Below are 20,806 nucleotides of genomic sequence, written 5' to 3'. Positions count from 1 at the left end.
GTGGAGCAGCAGCCGGCAAGAGGAGACAGAACGCGGGAGACGGTGCTGCTGCCGAGCCGGGACGAGCCGCTGAGGATCCTCAGAGAGAAGAGAAGCCGCAGAACAGGCAGCGGCGCACCGCCAACAAGAACCACGAGAAGGGAGATGACTCTATGCTGGCAGACAGTGGCACACAGACACAGCTTCATGTTGTGGGATTAATACATGTGAAGAAAGACAGCCCCCCTCTTCCCGCCTCCACACTCAACATTATTAGTGTGTTTGAAAGATCGCTCTGCCCCTGAGGTCCTGGATCCAGAACCCTTCATCGGGTCTTTGTTTGTGGACGAGCGCGGCTTGTTGGATGGTAAGGTTTCCAGCAGAAGTACCACATGCCAGAGGAAAATATGGATTTGACTTTGCTATAGCTGCGGTTTTAAAAATACATATTTTTCATTTTGTATGACTGCGTGTTGATTTGTTGATATTGTTCGATTTTGGACCCTTAAACAACCGCAGAGATTTCAACACTTATCGCGCGGAATTACAACCATGAACTTTGTTGTCAGTTTGGTACACATCCTTTTGGCCGTGGTTCTTCACCTGTCAGCTGTAAAGGTGAGTTTGGGAATTTATTTGTTAAGTCTTATTATTCATATGTATTATTAATTATCAGACAGGGACACGTCACACGTCCCTTTTTAAAGATCAACAGATTATTTGGGGATTTAGTCACTGCTGTGTGCCAATTATAATAACTGGAATGTAGCCTATTAATAAATCTCACTTTGTCGTTTTTGGTGAAACCTTAATACATACCCTTCTTTTATTTATTTTAGCCAAACCAGACAATCTGATATGCTTAATAGCCAAAGTGAAAAGAGACACGCTTGATGAAGTACCTGTCATGACTGTCATGGACAATCATTTAATTTCGGCATGTTTTTGTTCACCACAAAGTACTTACGCCTCCTGACAGGCGGTGGGAATACGTCATAAAGTTGTTAAATTAATGCTGCTGGCTGGATAACATTTGTGCCGAAAGGGAATAATAATTGATACGATGTACATTCCACCGGGACATTTTTGAATGGAGTTCTGCTTGTAGTTTTAACCATCTGTACAGTCAGTCCTCTGAGCATTCAGCCGCAGGGTTTAGTCCGAGCTTCCCGGAAGAAGTGTGCCATGTGTGGGCGTTGAGACACGGTTCCTCCTGCTTATGCCCACACAGGCCGATCCGCGTTCTCACGCAATATCTCCGTCGGTTACAGGAGACACATACGGTGAACGGAGGTCTGCCGGAGATGCCGGTTCTTCACGTCATCTTTTTACAATCAAAACAAAGGCTGGTTCCTGTTGTCTTTTCAAAATAAAGCTCAGCCAAGGAATTTGAAGAGTTGAAGCGACGCATTTAACTATATGTAGCCGACTCTTTTTACCCGTAAAGAAAGTTGTGCAGACTCTTTGCTGTAATTTGTAACCGGTTGAATTTATGGACGCATGGAATTAAAACCAGTAGAATACTTTTCAAATTCCAAATGTTCCTTTGGTCAATATACATCATATTAAAACGTGACAAGCTGCTGCGCTATTATTTTGAAGGTACGTAGCCTTGCTCCTTAGCTGCGTCTTTGTAACTTGACGGGGCTGAGACAGAATGGAGAGTAAGTACTTTACAACAATTCTGATATTAGTCTTTATAAGTATGAATTAAAGCTGCATTAGACAACTGATCTGGCTTCTTTTGATGTAGCCCATTGGGCTCAGATAAAACGCTTTCCATACATCCATGTGCTCCGTTGTTAAATACATTTTTATCGATTAGAAATATTTCATATTTATCACCTGGTCTGATGTGTATCTCTTCCAGACTGCCAGCATTAACAAGGGAGTGGAGAAGAGTAAAAATGAGGGTAAGTGTTCTGACTGTTACAGACTTCTTCCTTTCCTCTGTTTGCAGACCAGATGTCCATAGGGACACCTAGTGGACATGTGATGGACATTTGTATCTACTCTGCCTCAGAATGACTTTGCTTCTGTAAAAGTTTGACATGAGTAGCATAGATTGTGCAGTGCGAGCGAAAGATTGTTTTTCTGTACATAGCAGACATGAATCAAAGTTCCCAGTGGTGACAGGTCTGACTCAACTTTTTTCATTAAAGTAGGGCACATTTCAAAACTAGTGTTTTAGAAAATGCAGAAATCAGTCAGTGCCTCCACATTAATTTGCAGTGTTACGTTTGTTGTGTTTCTGTTGTGGTTGGAAGAATGCAGTCAATACATGAACGGACAGTCAGCCTTGGTTCAATGCCATACTTCTCCCATTTGTTTGACAGACATGCTGAAGGTTGGACCTGCAAACAGCATCAGTGGGCAGGTTTTGTGGTTGTTGTTAGTGTTTGTAAAGGAGCAGGAAGTCTGCCATTGGCATGCTGCAGACCTTCAAACAGACACACTGGCGTAGATGCTTTGTGATAGAACTCCAGCGCTCCGAGCTGTTGTTCACTTGTTTAGTTCACCTCAGCTGAGATCGAGATAAAAAAATGTTTTCAACAACAACACATCATCCAAAAAGATCAAAACCCACAGCGTGTTTATAGTCTCACAAATATCTGACGTCTCTACTCTGAACATGTAAATCTTTAAAAGCAACTCACACATGATTTGTGAGGATTTGTGGAAGCAGGATGGTGTGTGAATCTGAGTCAAAATGAACTATAGTGTGACTGATTCTTCTTTATAGAGCTTTCAACCACATCTCATGATTTCCATGATGAGTTTGCTCAGTTGTCATGCCTCAGCTGCTGGTTTGAGATTGTTTAACAATAAGAAACACCCGTATCCTTGGTGAGAAGGTAGACGCTGTTGAGCGTGTTGACATTGAGACTGTTGTTGTAGCTGCTCATGTCTGCTGCTGCTCATGTGTGTTGTTGTAGCTGCTCATGTGTGTTGTAGTAGCTGCTCATGTCTGCTGCTGCTCATGTGTGTTGTTGTAGCTGCTCATGTGTGTTGTTGTAGCTGCTCATGTGTGTTGTTGTAGCTGCTCATGTCTGTTGTTGTAGCTGCTCATGTCTGTTGTTGTAGCTGCTCATGTGTGTTGTTGTAGCTGCTCATGTGTGTTGTAGTAGCTGCTCATGTCTGCTGCTGCTCATGTGTGTTGTTGTAGCTGCTCATGTGTGTTGTTGTAGCTGCTCATGTCTGTTGTTGTAGCTGCTCATGTCTGTTCTAAATGCTCATGTCTGTTGTTGTAGCTGCTCATGTCTGTTGTTGTAGCTGCTCATGTCTGCTGCTGCTCATGTGTGTTGTTGTAGCTGCTCATGTCTGTTGTTGTAGCTGCTCATGTCTGCTGCTGCTCATGTCTGTTGTTGTAGCTGCTCATGTCTGTTCTAAATGCTCATGTCTGTTGTTGTAGCTGCTCATGTCTGTTCTAAACGCTCATGTCTGTTCTAAATGCTCATGTCTGTTGTTGTAGCTGCTCATGTCTGTTGTTGTAGCTGCTCATGTCTGTTGTTGTAGCTGCTCATGTCTGTTCTAAATGCTCATGTCTGTTGTTGTAGCTGCTCATGTCTGTTGTTGTAGCTGCTCATGTCTGCTGCTGCTCATGTGTGTTGTTGTAGCTGCTCATGTCTGTTGTTGTAGCTGCTCATGTCTGTTGTTGTAGCTGCTCATGTCTGTTCTAAATGCTCATGTCTGTTGTTGTAGCTGCTCATGTCTGTTCTAAACGCTCATGTCTGTTGTTGTAGCTGCTCATGTCTGTTGTTGTAGCTGCTCATGTCTGTTGTTGTAGCTGCTCATGTCTGCTGCTGCTCATGTCTGTTGTTGTAGCTGCTCATGTCTGTTCTAAATGCTCATGTCTGTTGTTGTAGCTGCTCATGTCTGTTCTAAATGCTCATGTCTGTTGTTGTAGCTGCTCATGTCTGTTCTAAATGCTCATGTCTGTTCTAAACGCTCATGTCTGTTGTTGTAGCTGCTCATGTCTGTTCTAAATGCTCATGTCTGTTGTTGTAGCTGCTCATGTCTGTTCTAAATGCTCATGTCTGTTGTTGTAGCTGCTCATGTCTGTTCTAAATGCTCATGTCTGTTCTAAACGCTCATGTCTGTTGTTGTAGCTGCTCATGTCTGTTCTAAATGCTCATGTTTGTTGTTGTAGCTGCTCATGTGTGTTGTTGCTGCCTGGTGCCGCAAATGTCACATGCGGTCCTTTAAGTGACCACAACCAATCAATATGTTATTATTATTATATCTGATGTCTCACTATGACATGACATGATAGGATGGGACTCTACAGTCTGGAAAGGTAACTTTCCTCATCATGCCTCAGCTAGTTTGATGGGACCTCCAGGAGACAGTATGATAGACATTCTGTTAAAACAACTTCTCAAGGATCCATCTGTGTATATCATTTGAACACAGAATCATAAAGTGCACACAGTCCACTGACTGCAGCATGAGTCCAAAGGCAGAACTTGCATGGGGGTGGGCTTCCGAGGTCTCATTTCAGAGGTGAACCCTGGCGCCACAGTGCCTGAGGTCACGGCTGCTCTGGCAGACCAGAGGTCAGGAGTTATCGAGGGTCGCTGGGACCAGTGTGATGGACTGTGGGATGTATTATTCTGGGCTGCACAGGGAATGGAAATGCAGAGGGCTAGCAGGTCACTCAGTTGGTATATGGCTCTATCTGACACTGGTATCAAACGTCCTGTTCTTCATCTACAGATATTATATGATGCTTGTGTGTCATGTTACATTTTGCATATGGGAAGTCAAAATGAATGATGGTATTGTAACATCAATCCACCTGCAGTTTATATCCTTTTGTTCCAATTCATATGATCACGTGTAATGTCTTCATACCAACTCAGTGAAGATGGCATTTATTGCAATCAGACCCACTGAAGTAATCTCTATTGTGTTACTCGTCTGTCACATGGCCATAGCTGGAGTCGTCTATTCCTCTTGGAATCTAACTTTGTCTACTTCTACACACATTACTGGGAGTTTACTAGAGCATCGTCTAACATGTCATGTCCATTTCCACCAAATGGTTGGTAGGCTGTTTTCATCCATGCCAGTTTGACACAGGATCATTTACTTTCTCCAGGAACACTGTTCACATTGTCAGCAGCAAAAACAGGTGTCATTGTTGCTGCTCAGACAACAGAAATGTGATTTTGATTTGATAAGTATTCATTATTACATAAAGCTTTTCTATTCACTTATTCACTGTCAAGTAAAGATGATGATGAAGAAAAGATAATCAATCTTCTTGTCTTTTTTCAGTCATTCTTCTCACAGATGTCATCACCAAGAGCATGTGCCAGCCCAGGGAGGTGCTGGTGGACATCTTCCAGGAGTATCCGGAGGACACAGAACACACCTACGTTCCTTCCTGCGTCGTGCTCAACCGCTGTGGAGGCTGCTGCAATGACGAAGCCATGGAGTGCATTCCCACGGAAACCCGTAATGTCACGTTGCAGGTGAGCACAGGGTCAACTCCAATTTTCTTTTTGGATTTGAAGTTTTTCCTCCTGAACTTAACTGATGAACAAACTTGACACTTTAATCATCCATAGACAACTATGGGACATCATGCAAGCCCTCAAACACTAGAACTCCACCAATACTGTTTGTCTGTCCACGTTCTCTTTTCATTCAAGCTCACTTACTAAATCATTCAAGTTATTTCTACTTCTTGACATAGAAGTAGTAGTTTGTCAAAAAATAATCTGAACGCAAGGTCTCCTTTCAACTGCATCTCATGGTCTTCATCAGCAGATGGACTTTGCCTTGTTGTTATGAAGATGGCTCAGCTGTCATCACTTGATCTATATATGGAATTGTATGTTATCACATGACTGAACTTCCATAGCTCGGTCACATTGTAGCAACTGAGCTAACTCCTCTCACTGATGCAGAACATGATGGAAGCATGTCAGGCATGTTTTTTCCATGGACACATTGTGTTGACAGCCTTGTTGCTGCTGCAGAAGCAGATGGACGGAGAGTGAGACCGACAGGTCAGAGCTGAGGTGTTTAGAATGTAGCCTGATGTTGTTTTAATCTCAACCTTGCCTTGTTATGCCCTCTGTTTCTTCTCAAGGTGATGCGGTTTAGACGACTGGTAACGCAGCACACTATTCACTTAAGTTTCACAGAGCATCAAAAGTGTGATTGCAGGTAAGATACTGTAGGCCTCACACACAGTGACAGTGTTGCAATCAAAGCAAAACACTTAACTATCTTCCTCTTTTTCATTTCAGACTAAAGCCAGATGTTCAAGCAAAGAAACAATAGTAAGTAGGTGTTCTGTTGGTCAATAGGGCTGTGGCTCAAGAGAGACATTTGGTTGCCCACTAATCAGAGTGGTGGGACCACTAGAAAAGCGCAATGTGAAAGTTTGATGGCTTGTTGTTCTTGAGCAGAGCGGGATGTTGAAATGCACTTCACTTCAGCTGTACATACAGAAGAGTGTTGAGACATTTATGCAGCAGTGATTGTCAGATTGTCATTGTATTCAGACATTAGGATGCTTTTTTGAATTTACTTATTTTTTAGGGGGACATTTTTGCCCCCACTGACTGAAATCCAGGGGCATTTAAAAAATGTTTTTGAAACTTGTGAAATAACATTTAACCTTTGTTCAAAATGATAAATATACTTATTTAGGATCAGTGTTTTCCCTACCATTATATTGGGGAGGAGGGCGCACCCTCCGCCCCCCTTACTTTATTTTTATAGCGCCAGATCACTACAGAAGTAATTTAAGGTTCCCTTTCCCAAATAACCTTGTTCTGTTATTAAACAAACTAAACAGCCTTATATTATTGATATTATCTACACGACGGCATGGCATTTCTGTCTCTCTATGGTCGCACGTTTACAACTCTTCACTGCTCTCCGTATCGCGCACGACGTGTGTCTCGTTAAATTCAGTTTAACAAAAATGTAGCATGTTAAATTCAATGTACCACGCTGCCACAGCTGAGGAAGTCCTGTTTGCTGTAGATGGTGGAGGTAGAGCGTCGGGCCTATCTTTACACTTTGAGCGAGCTATTTTTATGGGAGCGGGTTTAGTAGTTTATGGTGCGGTCATAACAGCGTAGGTGACCACCCACTGCTGTCTGCGCTCTGACTCCAGTTGCACAAACCTGACCCTCGGCCCCCGGCTACTTCCCCAGTCTAATCATAGGAACAGGTGTCATGGAGTAAACCTTTTTTATTTTTAGTGGTGTAGATAGAGGATGAACTCGGAGACGAGCTGTGGAATCTTCGTTGATTTAAGGAGCTTGCTCATTGTCGTAGTTGACATAGGGCTGTGTGTGTTTGACATGTGCATGCATGTGGGTAGTGTGCGTCCCCTCAGCAGTAGTTCAGCTTGTCAAATTTACGAGAGTGCAGGTTAAATCCCGACAGCTTGGTGGAGGAGAGATGATGCAGACCTGAACTCGGCGTGTTGATGTCTACCTGTCACTGTGCACGTAGGTCACTCTGAGACACGTAGGAGTCTGCACGTAGGAGACACTGATACAGTCGGTGTTATTGGTTGACTGCTGCCCGTTTGGCTTCATCGGCGATTGATTGAACCCTGCATCAGCTCAGGTGTCTCTTCTCTTGCTCCTGCCTCCTCCTCTGTTTGCTGTGACAGCAGCATTATCATGAAGGCCAATGGGGCAGTATGTGGCGTCAGCATGGTACTACTTGCGTCTGCAGCAACATTCCACTTCACATGGCTGTGGCAGTGGTCCTTTATTTCTTTAAGGCTGTCTGCTGGCCTGATAGCTGCTTGCTGCTTCTTTTTTCTGTCTGTTGCCATGTTTCCTTTTGATTCTGATGATAGATGGCCACGATGTCTACATCTGTTATCTGTGTAGCCTTTAGGGGCTTCACAGATAACTTCTGCCTTTATACAAGAGCTCTGGAAGGGGATACGGAATTGATCCTACGGTTTGGGTGTTGTGCAAAGCAAGATCAGTTATATGAAGCATAGTTACTTTTCCTCCATAGCAACTAGTGGTATATATCTAGTTCTGTCCTTGTTGTGTCTCTAGTGTGACCATCCATCTCATAAGAGGAGCACTGTGACAGATCCTGCAACTACTATAGTGTCTATCGCAACGTAAAACTATGATAAGTTAATTTTGCCCTGTAGGGACTGATGAAGTGTTGGCTTTGGCACCATTAATGCCTGCCAACATGAAATCCCTTCATTTGTTACAGCACATGCATGACCCTTTCACTATTTATTGAAATAGAATGTTTCAAAACTTCTCCTTCAGTAGAAAGTCATGGGCCTTCTACACATAATGTGTGTGGCCCTGTGTCATTCCTGGAGCTCTGATTATTAGTATTCTTATTATTGTGGGTGGGTGTCTGTGTCTGGCCTTTCTGCAGAATTCGCTCTATAGCTTAGATCTGTCTCTCTCTCTCCCTTTTTGCTTCCCTTGCAGCCACTGTGTGCCTTGCTCAGAGAGAAGGAAGCGCTTGTTTGTGCAGGACCCTCTCACCTGTAAATGTTCCTGCAAATTCACACAATTAGACTGCAAGTCCAGGCAACTTGAGTTAAACGAAAGAACTTGCAGGTTTGTTTACCATACATGCGCCATAAAAAAGGTTGTTCCCTACTTTCCCATCCCTGTGCTTCCAGCAAAGATTGTTTCCTGCTGAGAAATGCATGCTTCTCCCTGCTTGTTGGTGTTGTTTATGTTTTGGTGCTTTTCTGTGTTCGCACTGTCTGTTTATAGTCACATCAGATTTAAATGTTTATATGTTGAGATTACCACTAAATGTCTAGTCTGAAGGTTTTAGATGTTGGCATGATGTTACTTCAAACATCTGCAGAAAGGGTGGATTATGGTTAGAAACTCCCAGACCCAAACATCCCATATTAGTCAGTCTGGATAAAGCAACCAGCAGCTTTTATTCAGAACTAGAAATAATATTGCCACCACATGTGGTTGAATTTTTTTTTTTTTTTTATCTCAATTATGTTTTTGGCGAAGTAAGAAACATGTTTAGTTCAATAAGTGACCTTGTTTTAGCTTGTTGACAAAAGAAAGGAGGCTTGGCCCAGGCCATGGAGGAGCGTGTATACTTTTAAAGGTTGCTTCACCCATATTGTTTTAATTGTCCATGTTTCAAATTATCTATTTACTGCCACCGTAATAAGGCAGTTTCCTTTTCGGTTTTCAAAATATTGAAAGATGATGGCAACATCTTGATGCAGATTTTTTTTTTTATCATTACTCTCAACAATCCACAGACTTTTTCATTGGCATTCTTTCCTCAGTATAAAGCTGAATATAAATGCTGGAGGTGCTTATAACTCAACACATGAGCACTATGGCCAGCCGTTGTGGCTTGACACACCCCATAGTGCCCCATGTTTTGTGTCATGTCATTGACCTGTATTGTATTGAGGTGAAGGCAGAACTCTCAGAGATGGGTATCTGTATTGCACAACCAAAACGCGAGCATGAAAATACCTTCTTGGAGCGAAAATAAAGGTTTTTCACATGCTAGTAATAATATATCGATCTACCTGTGAGGAAGGAGAATATCACCCTGCTTTGTTCCAGACCTGCTGGTTATTTTGAGACGATGGTGTTCTGATGAAAGGAGTTAAAGTGGTCTGTGTGCAGCACATAGCTAGTCTCCTGACCCCGAGGGACCCCCCCCCACACTGCTTGGGATTCAGAGAGCCACACACTTCAGGAGGAAGAGTGGAAGGGACCCCCACCCACCCAGTTCCAGATAGAACCCCTCCTCCTGAACCCTGAGACAACGTAGAGGCATGAGAACTTGATTTGAAAGTTAAATCAAGTGTTTTACTCAATATCAGAGTACATTTTGTATACAGCAGAGAAAATACGAGGAGGTTGAAACTGACCCGGATCATCTCTCCCCCATACCCCAACCTCCCTCACTGCCTGCTTCCTGTCTGCCCCTGTCTCTGAATAGTCCCTTTATCTTCATAGAGAAGTTCTGTGTGAGACATTGGCTCATCATATTCTGTGAGATGACGCTGTACAAAACCAATTTGCTGCTCATTACTTAACCAGATTCTCATCTTGTCTTCCACAGATGTGATAAACCGAGTAGATGAGACCGGCAACACTGTTATGAAGGAATTATTTCTTGGCACAGCACTTTGAAACCTGAGAATGCATTCCCTGCAAGGATACGAAATGACGACGCAAGACAGAACATTCTTAACGCAGATCTTGCCACAGTCTGTTTTTGCCTAATTATATATGTACATATACTAAAAGTACATCGACAATGTGTATTGCTGCTACATATAAAAACACTATTTAAAGCGAAACGAATGTGTCACTGGCATGTGAACGGGAAATGTTTCAGTGGCCTTCTGCTCATGGGTAGTTATTTTTTAACACTTCACTGAATGCTGGTCTGCTGTGGATATGCATATCTTAAATATATATTGGTAACAAAAACTAGTGAGCACAACTTCAACGAACAGTACAGCAGAAGCCCAACTCACCTCCGAACTCTGACAGAAGAGACTATTGGAGACCGAGGGAGGACGAGGAGGCGGAGGTGAAGGAACTGTTGTACTTGATCTGAACGGCAGGTCCAAATACTGTTTTCCTCTGTGACATGATGTGAAGATTTGTCCCCACTGTATGGACTGACTGGTGTAAGAATATACCTACAAAGTTTCCTGAAGTGAATGTGGATGAAGGTTATATGCCGAGGTGATGTATAATGTAAAGATGATGTTCTTCTCTCATGGAAGGGTTACATGATTATGGCAAAAACTAAACCAAAACTTGGCTATTGGTGAGGTTTGAGCAAGTTAAATGATTTTAGTCAATGTTAAAATTAGATTAGGGTTGGGCCTAAGTGTTGGCGAGTGACCAAAGTTTATATTGGTCATAAGGTTGAAGTTTCCATCAGGGTTAGGGGTAAGAAACAAGGACCGGTTCCTGGTCCTGCCTCCCTCATGTAACCCTTCCCTCATGGGAAAACAGACTTCTCTCTTTTTGTACAGAGACTTTATTTTTTACATTTTTAGCTATTGTGTTCCTTTAACAAAATATCTTGAGACCAGGCTGTCTTAAGTGATATTACTGTAGGTATATGCGGAGACTAGAAATGCTGATCATAGATTAGATCAGCACCTCACTGTAGAAATCCACAACCTTCCAGTTCCCTTATTTAATATATTTTGTGTGTGTTCCAAAGAAATAGTCAGGCATCCACAACAGCGTAGTTGATCATACATTATCTGTATATACTTACTAAATATCCCTCTGTCTAGTACCCTACATTTAATTTATAGAATATGCTCAGTATTCTGATATTTATATGCAGTGTTAATGTCATTTTTTTAAACGGTTTCAATCTGTCCGGAGATTGAATGGAGAATACGTAAGACTGTAAACTCCTTTTTCTGTATGAAAAAGGACTGAAAGACGATGCTTTGACATTCCTGATTTAAACTGAAGCTGTGTTTCTCACCAGCTAGAGGGGGATCATGGTGAGCTGGTTGACCGATAGAAACCCCCAACCACCAACATGTGTGGGAAGGATGCGCCAACACAGGTGTTTTTCATTTTGGACTGGGGCGAGGGACATGTGGTTTTGCACTTGTTGGCCCAAAGGCATGTCATATGGAGGACTGAAGGAGTCTCGTTGCTGCTGCTCAGCTCGGACCAAATTTAGTAAAGACTGTCCAATCAGACTTAGGCCTCTGGTCTGACAGTAGTGAGATGGCACAGTTTTCTCTGACTCACACTGTTGTGTGGTTCAAACAAACATTTCCTTTGATGCTAAACTGTTACCATATGAGACAAATACTTTCCTCATTAATGAGGCCTTATAGAGACAACATAGGATATACAGTCAGTACTGCAAGGGATATAATGAATAGTAATGAATAGATATTTGCCACCATGTATGATGTATATTATTTCAAATAGGAGGTGTGCGTTCACATCAGCTGATTGTCTGCTGGCTGCTAGATCTCAACAGTTTAGACGATGTTTTCTCATTGTCCCAACTGTTGATAATTTAGTTCTGACATTTATCTCATGGAGCCTGGCAGGTGTTGAGGTATTCGGCTGAAAGGATTAGTCATTTGTGCTCTAGAATTGATAACTTGTTTCTTACAATTAGTATTTATGCCCTTAAGATAATAACTTGTGCTCAAATGAATGATTTTAGGTCCAAAACAACCCTGATGAATACCGCAAAGGATGTCAAAGGTAACACTGTTACCATTACGAGCTAAAACCTTAAACGCATGATTTCATGGACCTCAGAAATCAATCTTTTCATTGTCTACTGTTTATTTCAGCTGTGCTGAAACACCCATTGTAAACTGTTTTTCACAAGGAGTGTTGACAGATGAAAATACATGGAATAATCACTATTTGAAGGAACATATGACTAATTTGTTTGCACAAATAATTATAGTATTAAAGGTATGAATTCCTAAATATACTACCTGTGAGACTCTGTGCAATATTGTCAGGAATGGTCAAAAGACAGATCCAGAATTAAAATGTAGGGATTCTGACTTTTTCCACAGTATAGTGACACATTTTGTTTCATGAATCCTAGCTCTGTTTCTAGAACTGCTGTATCACTGCTGTTCATGTGAACTGACCTTCTGTGCTGCCACCCTCGAACTTGAGGCCTGAGTATGTGTTCACTGAGACGCCTCGCCAGTCCTCTGATGATGACCACATTCTAATTGTATTTAAATGACACACTTTTGTTTGTTTGTACAGCCACATTTTTTTGTATATTTTCACATTAATATATTTATTGGTGCTGTAAAATGTTTTACAATATTAATACTCTTTATTTAGTTTTTAGTGTAAGTATTAAAACATATTTATTTTGAAAATACCTTGTTTTTTTTATTGAATGTCAATGAGTTATATTCAGTGTGAATATGATGGTGTCAGATTTAGCTGACTTATATGTAAAAAGACAAATATGTCATGTTTCACCTTCTGGTAGATCATTAACAGACATTAATGTGGCCTCCATGTGGACCAACATAGTTTCTGTGGTGTAAAGTCGCAGCTACGGTTGGGATGACATCACTTTACCTATACAGTCAGGGCCATAAGTATTTGTACTGTGACACATTTTTTTCTTATTTTCCTCTACACGACTCCAATGGATTTGAAATGACAGTGTCAATATGTGAAGTGTAGACTTTCAGCTTTAAGTCAATGGATTTAACAAAAATATCGCATCAACCATTTAGGAATTACAACCATTTTTACAGTCCTGGCTTCATTTACTGAAGTTCTGCCAGGTAAACTCTGGTATTGGCTCAAGGTTTAAGAACTTGTGAACTTTGTTCCTGCTGCTGAATGACTGAAAAATCAGAGTGTTCCTGTGACATGAGTTCCTGAGTCAAGAGGCATAAAGACAACTTTACAAATGATCTTATTAATCCTCTATAAGTCCTTAATACTTCATTTCCAAAGGGGAACCCATCATTTATAAACTATGAAAACCCAAGCTTATTAATCAAGAATGAAACATTTATAACCGTTTTATGAATTGCATACTAATGAGTTACGAATGAGTTTTCATGTTGGAATAATGCTTTATAAATGTTGAATTCAGTGTTTATTCATGCTAATGCTAATGCTATTCATGCTGATGCTAAATAGTGTGTACTTATAAAGTGCTACCAAAAAATCTTTTACACTTCTTAAACAGCTGTGGACTGTCTGCATTCACAAAGCCATGAACAGAAACAACCTCTCTTACATCTGTCCCAGTTATGTTCACACCGGTTCCCACTGCAAGTTTATCATCTGCAAACCACCTTCTGTCAACTCAATCCCGTCTCTGTGGAATCAGCACCGGCGCCCTTAATAAATCATCATAACAAACGGCGAACCCTACCCTACCCAAATTCTTACAACTAATCACAAAACATTGCTTGAAACTCGCTCTGTCCAACAAGTGTTTTGTTGCTAGTGACCAGGTAACCTTGATATCCTCTATGTCACTGAAACTTGGCAAAAGCACCAATAACAGAATACAGATCAAGCTCAACATTCAGCATGAATTGAGAGCGGCTGTATCAAATCTACAATCCTGTTTTAAAAAGATGTGTAGAGGAAAGCAGCTCACTGCAGTAGTGATGGTGAGATGAAGCTTCCTGAAGCATTGAAGCTTTCCATCCAATCGGTTCGCTCATGGGCCGACGCTTCACGGAGCTTCATTTGCTCTACTGTCCACCAAGTGGACAATACATGTAAAACAAGCAGAGTGATCATAACGACACCATGGCTTTGGTGTGTGAAGCTTTAAATTGAATAAATTATGTTTGTGACGCCAATACATCAATTATTTACTTATTAATATTGTGTCTATCTTTATGATATATTGGCGGGGTCCAAATCAAAACTCGAAACCAATTGGGAGAGGGTTGTGATGTGACTGTGGGTCAGTGGTTAGAATATCCGACTTTCAGTCAGAGGATCGGTGTTTCGAGCCTCAGCTCTGCTAGTCCATGTTGATGTGTCCAATTTTTTAAGTAAAAATAAGAACTTTTCCACAGTGTTGGGCTTTTTGAAACTATTTCGCCTGCTTTATAAAATACCCTTTCACAGGCACACATGAAGCTGGGTACAGAGAGAAAGGGGGAATCCATTGAGTTTCGCTGCCCCTTATATTTCAAATCGCACGGCAAACCCACGAACCATGTTCTGAATCAGTCACGTGGTACGGCCGGCTCGCGAGGCTTTGAACGTCACCACATACGTCATCGACACAAGCCTCGATACTCGCTTCACCAAAATCTACCTGGATTACTCGACACGCATCAAAGCCTCGACACGAAAGGACACATCACTACATTGCAGCTACTAATACTGATGAAACGTGATGGCTCACATATCTGCACTATTTTTTTGTTTTGTTTGCACAGGTTGCACGTTATTGTTATTATCTTAAAAAGATATTCAATGCAAAACAGGTTAATAGCCACAATAGGCAATTTTTTAATGGTGGGGCATGAACATTTTTCTTCCTCCAAAGTGGGGCGTGACAAAATAGTTTGAGAACCACTGGTTTACTCAGTCACTCAACAGGAACAAGACATTTTCTTTACGCTAAAGCAGATGAATCAGAGTTCTTGAATGGACTGAATGATGGAATGAGGAACACAGAATGGGGAATGACTGGAAACTGACTGATTTTAAGAGTTGCACGACTGGGCTCGATTCACACAGTCTAAATATGTGTGTATGTTTGTCTGTGTGTACAGCTATCTTTGTGAGGATACATTTGAGTTTTAGACTTTTAGAATGATGATATTTTTGGAAAGTGAGTACATTTTAGCCGGTCCTCACTTTCTTCCTCAGCTTCAGGTTAGAATGTGTCAGTTAGGGTAAGGATTGGGGTTAGGCATTAAATTGTGATGGTTAAGGTCAAGGTAAATTGCTAGGAATGCAATAAGGTAATGAGTGTCCTCACAAAGATTTAAGTACAAGGTTGTGTTTGTATGCTATTATGAGTGTGTGTGTCTGTTTTTTTTTCTGTCTGTACTCTAATGAGAATTAAATATATCGACAATGATGATGAAAGGTGGGCCAAAATACTGCAATTCTAATAATTTTTTTTCTTTTCACTTGGCTTAAAAAAAAAAATTCGATTTCAGCCCAAATCACATGAAGTGGCTATGGTCAAACACATTCATATGTAGGTAATATTTTTTTTTTTACTACAGAAGGAGTCAGTGGATTTTCACCCAAGACACCATGCAATTGAATTACACTGTGAAAAACACTGTAAATTGAAATTGAGTGAAATGACTTTGACAGTGTGGTCAAAGTCTCATATCTACCAGCCTGGATGAAAACTCTTGCGACATGAGGTGTTAGTGTGCGTGTGTGTGTGTGTTAATTCATGTGAGCATTTGCACAGTTAGAGGGAGGAGAGTGAAAAGAGATTACAGGCAGCATTTTCCACTCCCTCCCACCAGTATGGTGTAACCCGCCGCTGATTTTCCTGAGAAATTATTTAAAGTGGAAAGTCAACGGTTGGGAAACTGTCCTGCTGCAGTCTCTTTTTTTAAACTTTTAATAAGCTGCTCACGCTCCATTACATAAGGTCTTTCAAATGAGGTTACTTGGTCATACAAAATTAACTATATGAACTTTATTGAATGGGACTGTTGAAGGGATGAATGACTGTCCAACTTGAAACACAAATTCCAACTTTCTTTAGTTTATGTCTTAAAAATGTGTGTATTATTGTATGTGTTATGGTAGATAAAGAGATAAAGATATATATATATATATATATATATATATATATATATATATATATATATATATATATATATATATATATATATATACATACACACACACACACACACACACACACACAGAACAAATTGACCGAACAATAGACTTTGACATTTAGCAACAAGCTACAAATCTACCAACTATTTCCAGATGTTCTGTTTGCCAAGTCATTTAGCAACACAGGTCAAATGGACTGTACTTGTATTGCACTTTTCTAGTCTTCCAACCACTCAAAGCATTTTAACACACCCATTCATACTTTGATGGCAGTGGTTACCATGCAAGGTACCACCTGCCCGTCTGGACTAGGGGCATCAGGGTTAAGTGTCTTGCCCAAATACATGGAGATAGACTGGCGGAGCCGAGGATCGAACCGCCAATCCTTTGATTGAAGGACGACCCTGCTCTACCATTGAGCCACAGTTGCCCCTGTCAAACCTCCAAAACGCCCGGTAAGACAGCGAAGAAGCTAACCTCCAAAAGTCAAAGTAACAAAACATTAGGGATTGGTACCTGCAATGTAATTACTAAATGTCCAATTGTACTATCCTACACAACTTGCAACATACAAAGGTTAACACATTACTGGAACAATGCATTGCTGCCAAACACTGCTGCTTTGGAGTTCTATATGTGACAAATACATTGCATCTCCTGAAAAATGCCTCACCTGTTTGCTATTAATGCGAGGCAAGTAATTTACTGTTTCCTTGGCTCCATGTTCCCTCGACATGCACCTTTCCATAGCTCTGTTTTTTTCAGTGTTAAGTTCCCTCAAGCTAATGTTCCCTCAGACCTGTTTCCTCGACCCGGTATTCCTTCTGCCTTATATGCACTCTTCCATCAACACTATGTTCCATCAACCCTATGTTTCATCTGCCCTATATTCCCTCGGCCCTCAGTTCCTTCAACCCAATGTTCCCTCTGCCTTGTGTTCCCTCATATAGTTTCCCTTAGCTGTATGTTCCCTCGACGATGGAGAGTTTTTGTTATTTGAGTGAACTGTATACTTGTAGCTCTTGTCCTGGACCAATCACAATATGAAAGATCACCAGACTTGAACCCGCTGGCTGTCCCTTCCATGTGGAGTTTGCATATTCTCTCTGTGTCAGCGTCCAAAGATATGCAGCGTAGGTTAATTGAGGACTCTAAATTGTTTGAATGTCAGCATTAATGGAAGTCTGTCTTTGTGTCAGTCCTGGTGAATCTACCTTTGACAAATGTCAGCCCCTCTGTGACTATAAATAGGATAATCGGTAACGGATGATGGATAGACTCTTCACCCGGCTTTAACATTTGCAAATAAATCTCTCTTTTCTCTTGTAATATTAACAGGAAGTAGTCCGTCTGTTACGGCCTGCCTTGAGTGCCTAGGGGTACACAGGCGTAAAACACATTTATAGGGGAAATAGCCTTTGCAAAGGTGGAACAAGGAAGGGAAACAACAAGGCGGGTGAGATATTTAAGCGGCAATAAATATAATTTATTGACAGCTTATCAGTTAACAAAAAGGTAAATCAACTCAAATGGAAGCAAAATGCATCAGGGTCTCAAAAGCCAAAACAACAAACAAAACCCCCACACTAGCTGGAACACAAAGTATTTCTTGCCTATTGTAGCAAAAGGAAAAACAATAGCCACAAAACAGGAATGACAGCAAAAATGGCAGAGAACCCCTACGCAGCTTCCCCCAAAATAATACCAATGGTAGCCTGCACTCAGGCACCATTCAACCGCAGGTCCGACCTCTCGCAGCTCAGAGAGGAAGAGAGAGCACTGGATCTGGGCGTATATATATCCAGCCCACTGATTGTCTGATGTCTCCCAGGTGGCGCTGCTCCACGTGCGCCAGATTTGAAACAATTAGAAGAGGGCGGAGTTAAATCAGGGGGCGTAACACCGTCATAACAAATATATTTTGGTTAAAGTCTAAATTCATATTCTATTCTATGTTTTGACTTTGTCTCACCCCTGGCTTCCATTTTAGGTAAGCTTACTCCAGTGAGATTGTCTTTTACCCAGCTCCCAAATGGATGTAATGTCATGTGTCCAGAGGTGTCAAAAGTATTCACATTCATTACTCAAGTAGAAGTATAGATACTAGGGTTTAAAAATACTTCTGTAAAAGTTGAAGTATCAACTCAAGCAAAAAAAAAGTACTGGTTTAAAAACTACTTAAAAGTATAAAAGTAAAAGTAATGTAAGGGGAATGTTTTTTTTCCATTAAGGACAAACTCTTAAGTCTCAGGGGCCTATAGTGCACTACCCCACCTCCCCCCAAAACAATCATTTTTATAAAGGCCATAATGACTATAATGTTTTAAAATGTTATGTTGAAAAATGTGGGATGCACTAGGCTACCCGTTTCAGCTGCATATATGCCCATTTAAAATTATCACATTTTATTACAATGCAAATACATTAAAGTACCATATGTGTACTACTGAGCATTAACATGCGTTTCATGGAGCGGAAGACATGATAACTAGTTGCCTATAAGTATTGTAATAGTGCAAAATAGGCGGCGGTGGCGGCGACTCTGACACAAACACTTAAAGCTGTGGTTCTCAAACTTTTTCTGTAAATAACATAATTGTGTGACTCATCTGTGCTTTTATAAATAACAGAATAAAGACAATTGCAATCACTTTCAAGTAAATCAGATTGCCCCATCAGACAATGTTTTGTGTAAGTTCTATCTGTGCAAAAAAATACTCATATTTAGTTACTACTAAATAGCTCATTGTGGAAAACAATAAGCTTTTAATTTTTTTTTGCCAAACAAAACAGAATGAGTGCAGATATGTGAGCCATCACGTTGTATCAGTATTAGTGGCTGCAGTGAACAGCTTTCCTCGACACATATGTTATAAACGGGGTTGTAGATTTGATACGGCCTCTCTCAATTCATGCTCAATATTGAGCTTAGATCTGTTTTTTATTTTGAGAAACGCAACAGCAAGAAAAGACGAGCTCATGGAGCTCACGGCGCCGCGTCAAATCACGCATGCGCAAGCGTAACCTGTTAACGGCGTACCGTAACCATTTACCCGAAAGTACAGGCATTTGTCCATGTATTTATTAATGACTTAATTTTATATCCGTGTACTTTGTACTTTTGTAATATGTGAAGCCAGCAGCTCATTGTTGGTAGAAGACACGAGCACTTTGGCTCGTTTCACCTGGAGCAGGAGAGCTGCTCCGGGTTCAGAGAGCTGCTCCGGGTTCAGAGAGCTGCTCCGGGTTCAGAGAGCTGCTCCGGTGCGAGGAGAACTCCGCTGCTCCTCACAGGAGAGCTGCTGTTGCATCTTCACCCTGGGAGCGTTTAAAACGCAGATATAGCGGTCTACTTTTCACGCGACATATTTTTCAACGCTCTTTGTCCGCTGGTGTGTGTGCTCAGTGCTCACCTGTGTAGGGAGTAGAAAGTACAGATATTTGCGTGAAAATGTAAGGAGTAGAAGTAAAAAGTCGTCTGAAATATAAATACTCCAGTAAAGTATAGATACCCAACATTTATACTTAAGTAAGGTAACGAAGTATTTGTACTTCGTTACCTGACACCTCTACATGTGTCCAAGATAGGCAATAAGGAAATATTGAGCACAGTGATTAGACTGACAACAATCTATGGAAGTGACCATGCAGGTTTTAGATTGGCAGTGTAGTATTTTTCAAAATGGGATGACTACACACTATTTTTTTAGATGCGGGAGGGTCAGCTCTAACTGGCTTCTGAACATGTTCTATATTTGTAGTGACTGAATTGCCTTTTCCAAACAATATGAGTCCCCTGCATGGATTTACGATGTGTTACACGCCACTCCACACGCTGCTTTGCCAGCGAAAATTGACGATGGATGGAAATTGTGATAGAGAAATATGGTTTCCAGATGGTTTTGGATTTATTCTTTCAAGTTTTGGGATAGCCGTTTCTGGAATTTCTGCCCCTAGCTCATGCCATTAGAGATTAATGGAATTTAATTTGTGGGTTTCACACAATTGAAAAGAGGCTTTAAAACAAAACAATGTATACCATTTTATTTTATTATTGATTTTGACTTTAGAAAGTGTGATAAGTGAAGGAACTGAGATAATACCGAGATCCTACAAAGAGTTAATTTGATATTTACACATCCGAGACAGTCCAACTACATTCCATACATCCATATGGCCTTCATGTTATTGTGAGTGTTGTGTGAGACTTGGAACTCTGTGGAAGCTCTGATGCAGGCACATTTGCCTTCAGATCTCATTAGTTTAGCACTAATGAGATCTGGAGGCAAATGTGCCTGCATTGTGATAGATTACCTACGCTAGTCGCAGTTGTTGAACACACACACACACACACACACACACACACACACACACACACACAGAGTATGACAATACCCAGGAACACCTCTCTCTTCTCACTTTTTCTTGATAAATTTGGATTTAGCTCTTGGAAGTCGACCTCTTGCAGTGCTGAGAAGCTTGAGAATTATGAGGAGCTTAACCACTTTCTTGAGACCCAG

At 41.1% G+C, this 20,806-nt stretch overlaps 1 protein-coding gene across 1 annotated transcript; it reads left to right on the top strand.

Annotated features, from left to right (window-relative positions):
• Window positions 1-467: 467 nt before the first annotated feature.
• Window positions 468-10,192, top strand: LOC306744918 (vascular endothelial growth factor A-A-like). Its single transcript, XM_079227623.1, has 6 exons — window positions 468-597; window positions 1,850-1,892; window positions 5,260-5,456; window positions 6,080-6,156; window positions 6,240-6,272; window positions 10,060-10,192. Coding segments are annotated over exons 1-6 (417 nt in total). The 5' UTR covers window positions 468-531; the 3' UTR covers window positions 10,061-10,192.
• Window positions 10,193-20,806: the final 10,614 nt, after the last annotated feature.

This window comes from Taurulus bubalis, assembly GCF_910589615.1.
Source record: "Taurulus bubalis genome assembly, chromosome: 12".
Taxonomy (NCBI): domain Eukaryota; kingdom Metazoa; phylum Chordata; class Actinopteri; order Perciformes; family Cottidae; genus Taurulus; species Taurulus bubalis.
The sequence above is the reverse complement of the archived record's forward strand: the minus strand, read 5'-3'. Positions and strand labels throughout refer to the sequence as shown.

What these genes read in the sequence shown, in the direction of transcription:
- LOC306744918 (XM_079227623.1), top strand. Translation starts at nt 532, where the DNA reads ATGAACTTTGTTGTCAGTTTGGTACACATCCTTTTGGCCGTGGTTCTT. An exon ending in TTCACCTGTCAGCTGTAAAG is followed by an intron (nt 598 to 1,849) that starts GTGAGTTTGGGA and finishes TATCTCTTCCAG; the next exon opens with ACTGCCAGCATTAACAAGGG. An exon ending in GGAGAAGAGTAAAAATGAGG is followed by an intron (nt 1,893 to 5,259) that starts GTAAGTGTTCTG and finishes GTCTTTTTTCAG; the next exon opens with TCATTCTTCTCACAGATGTC.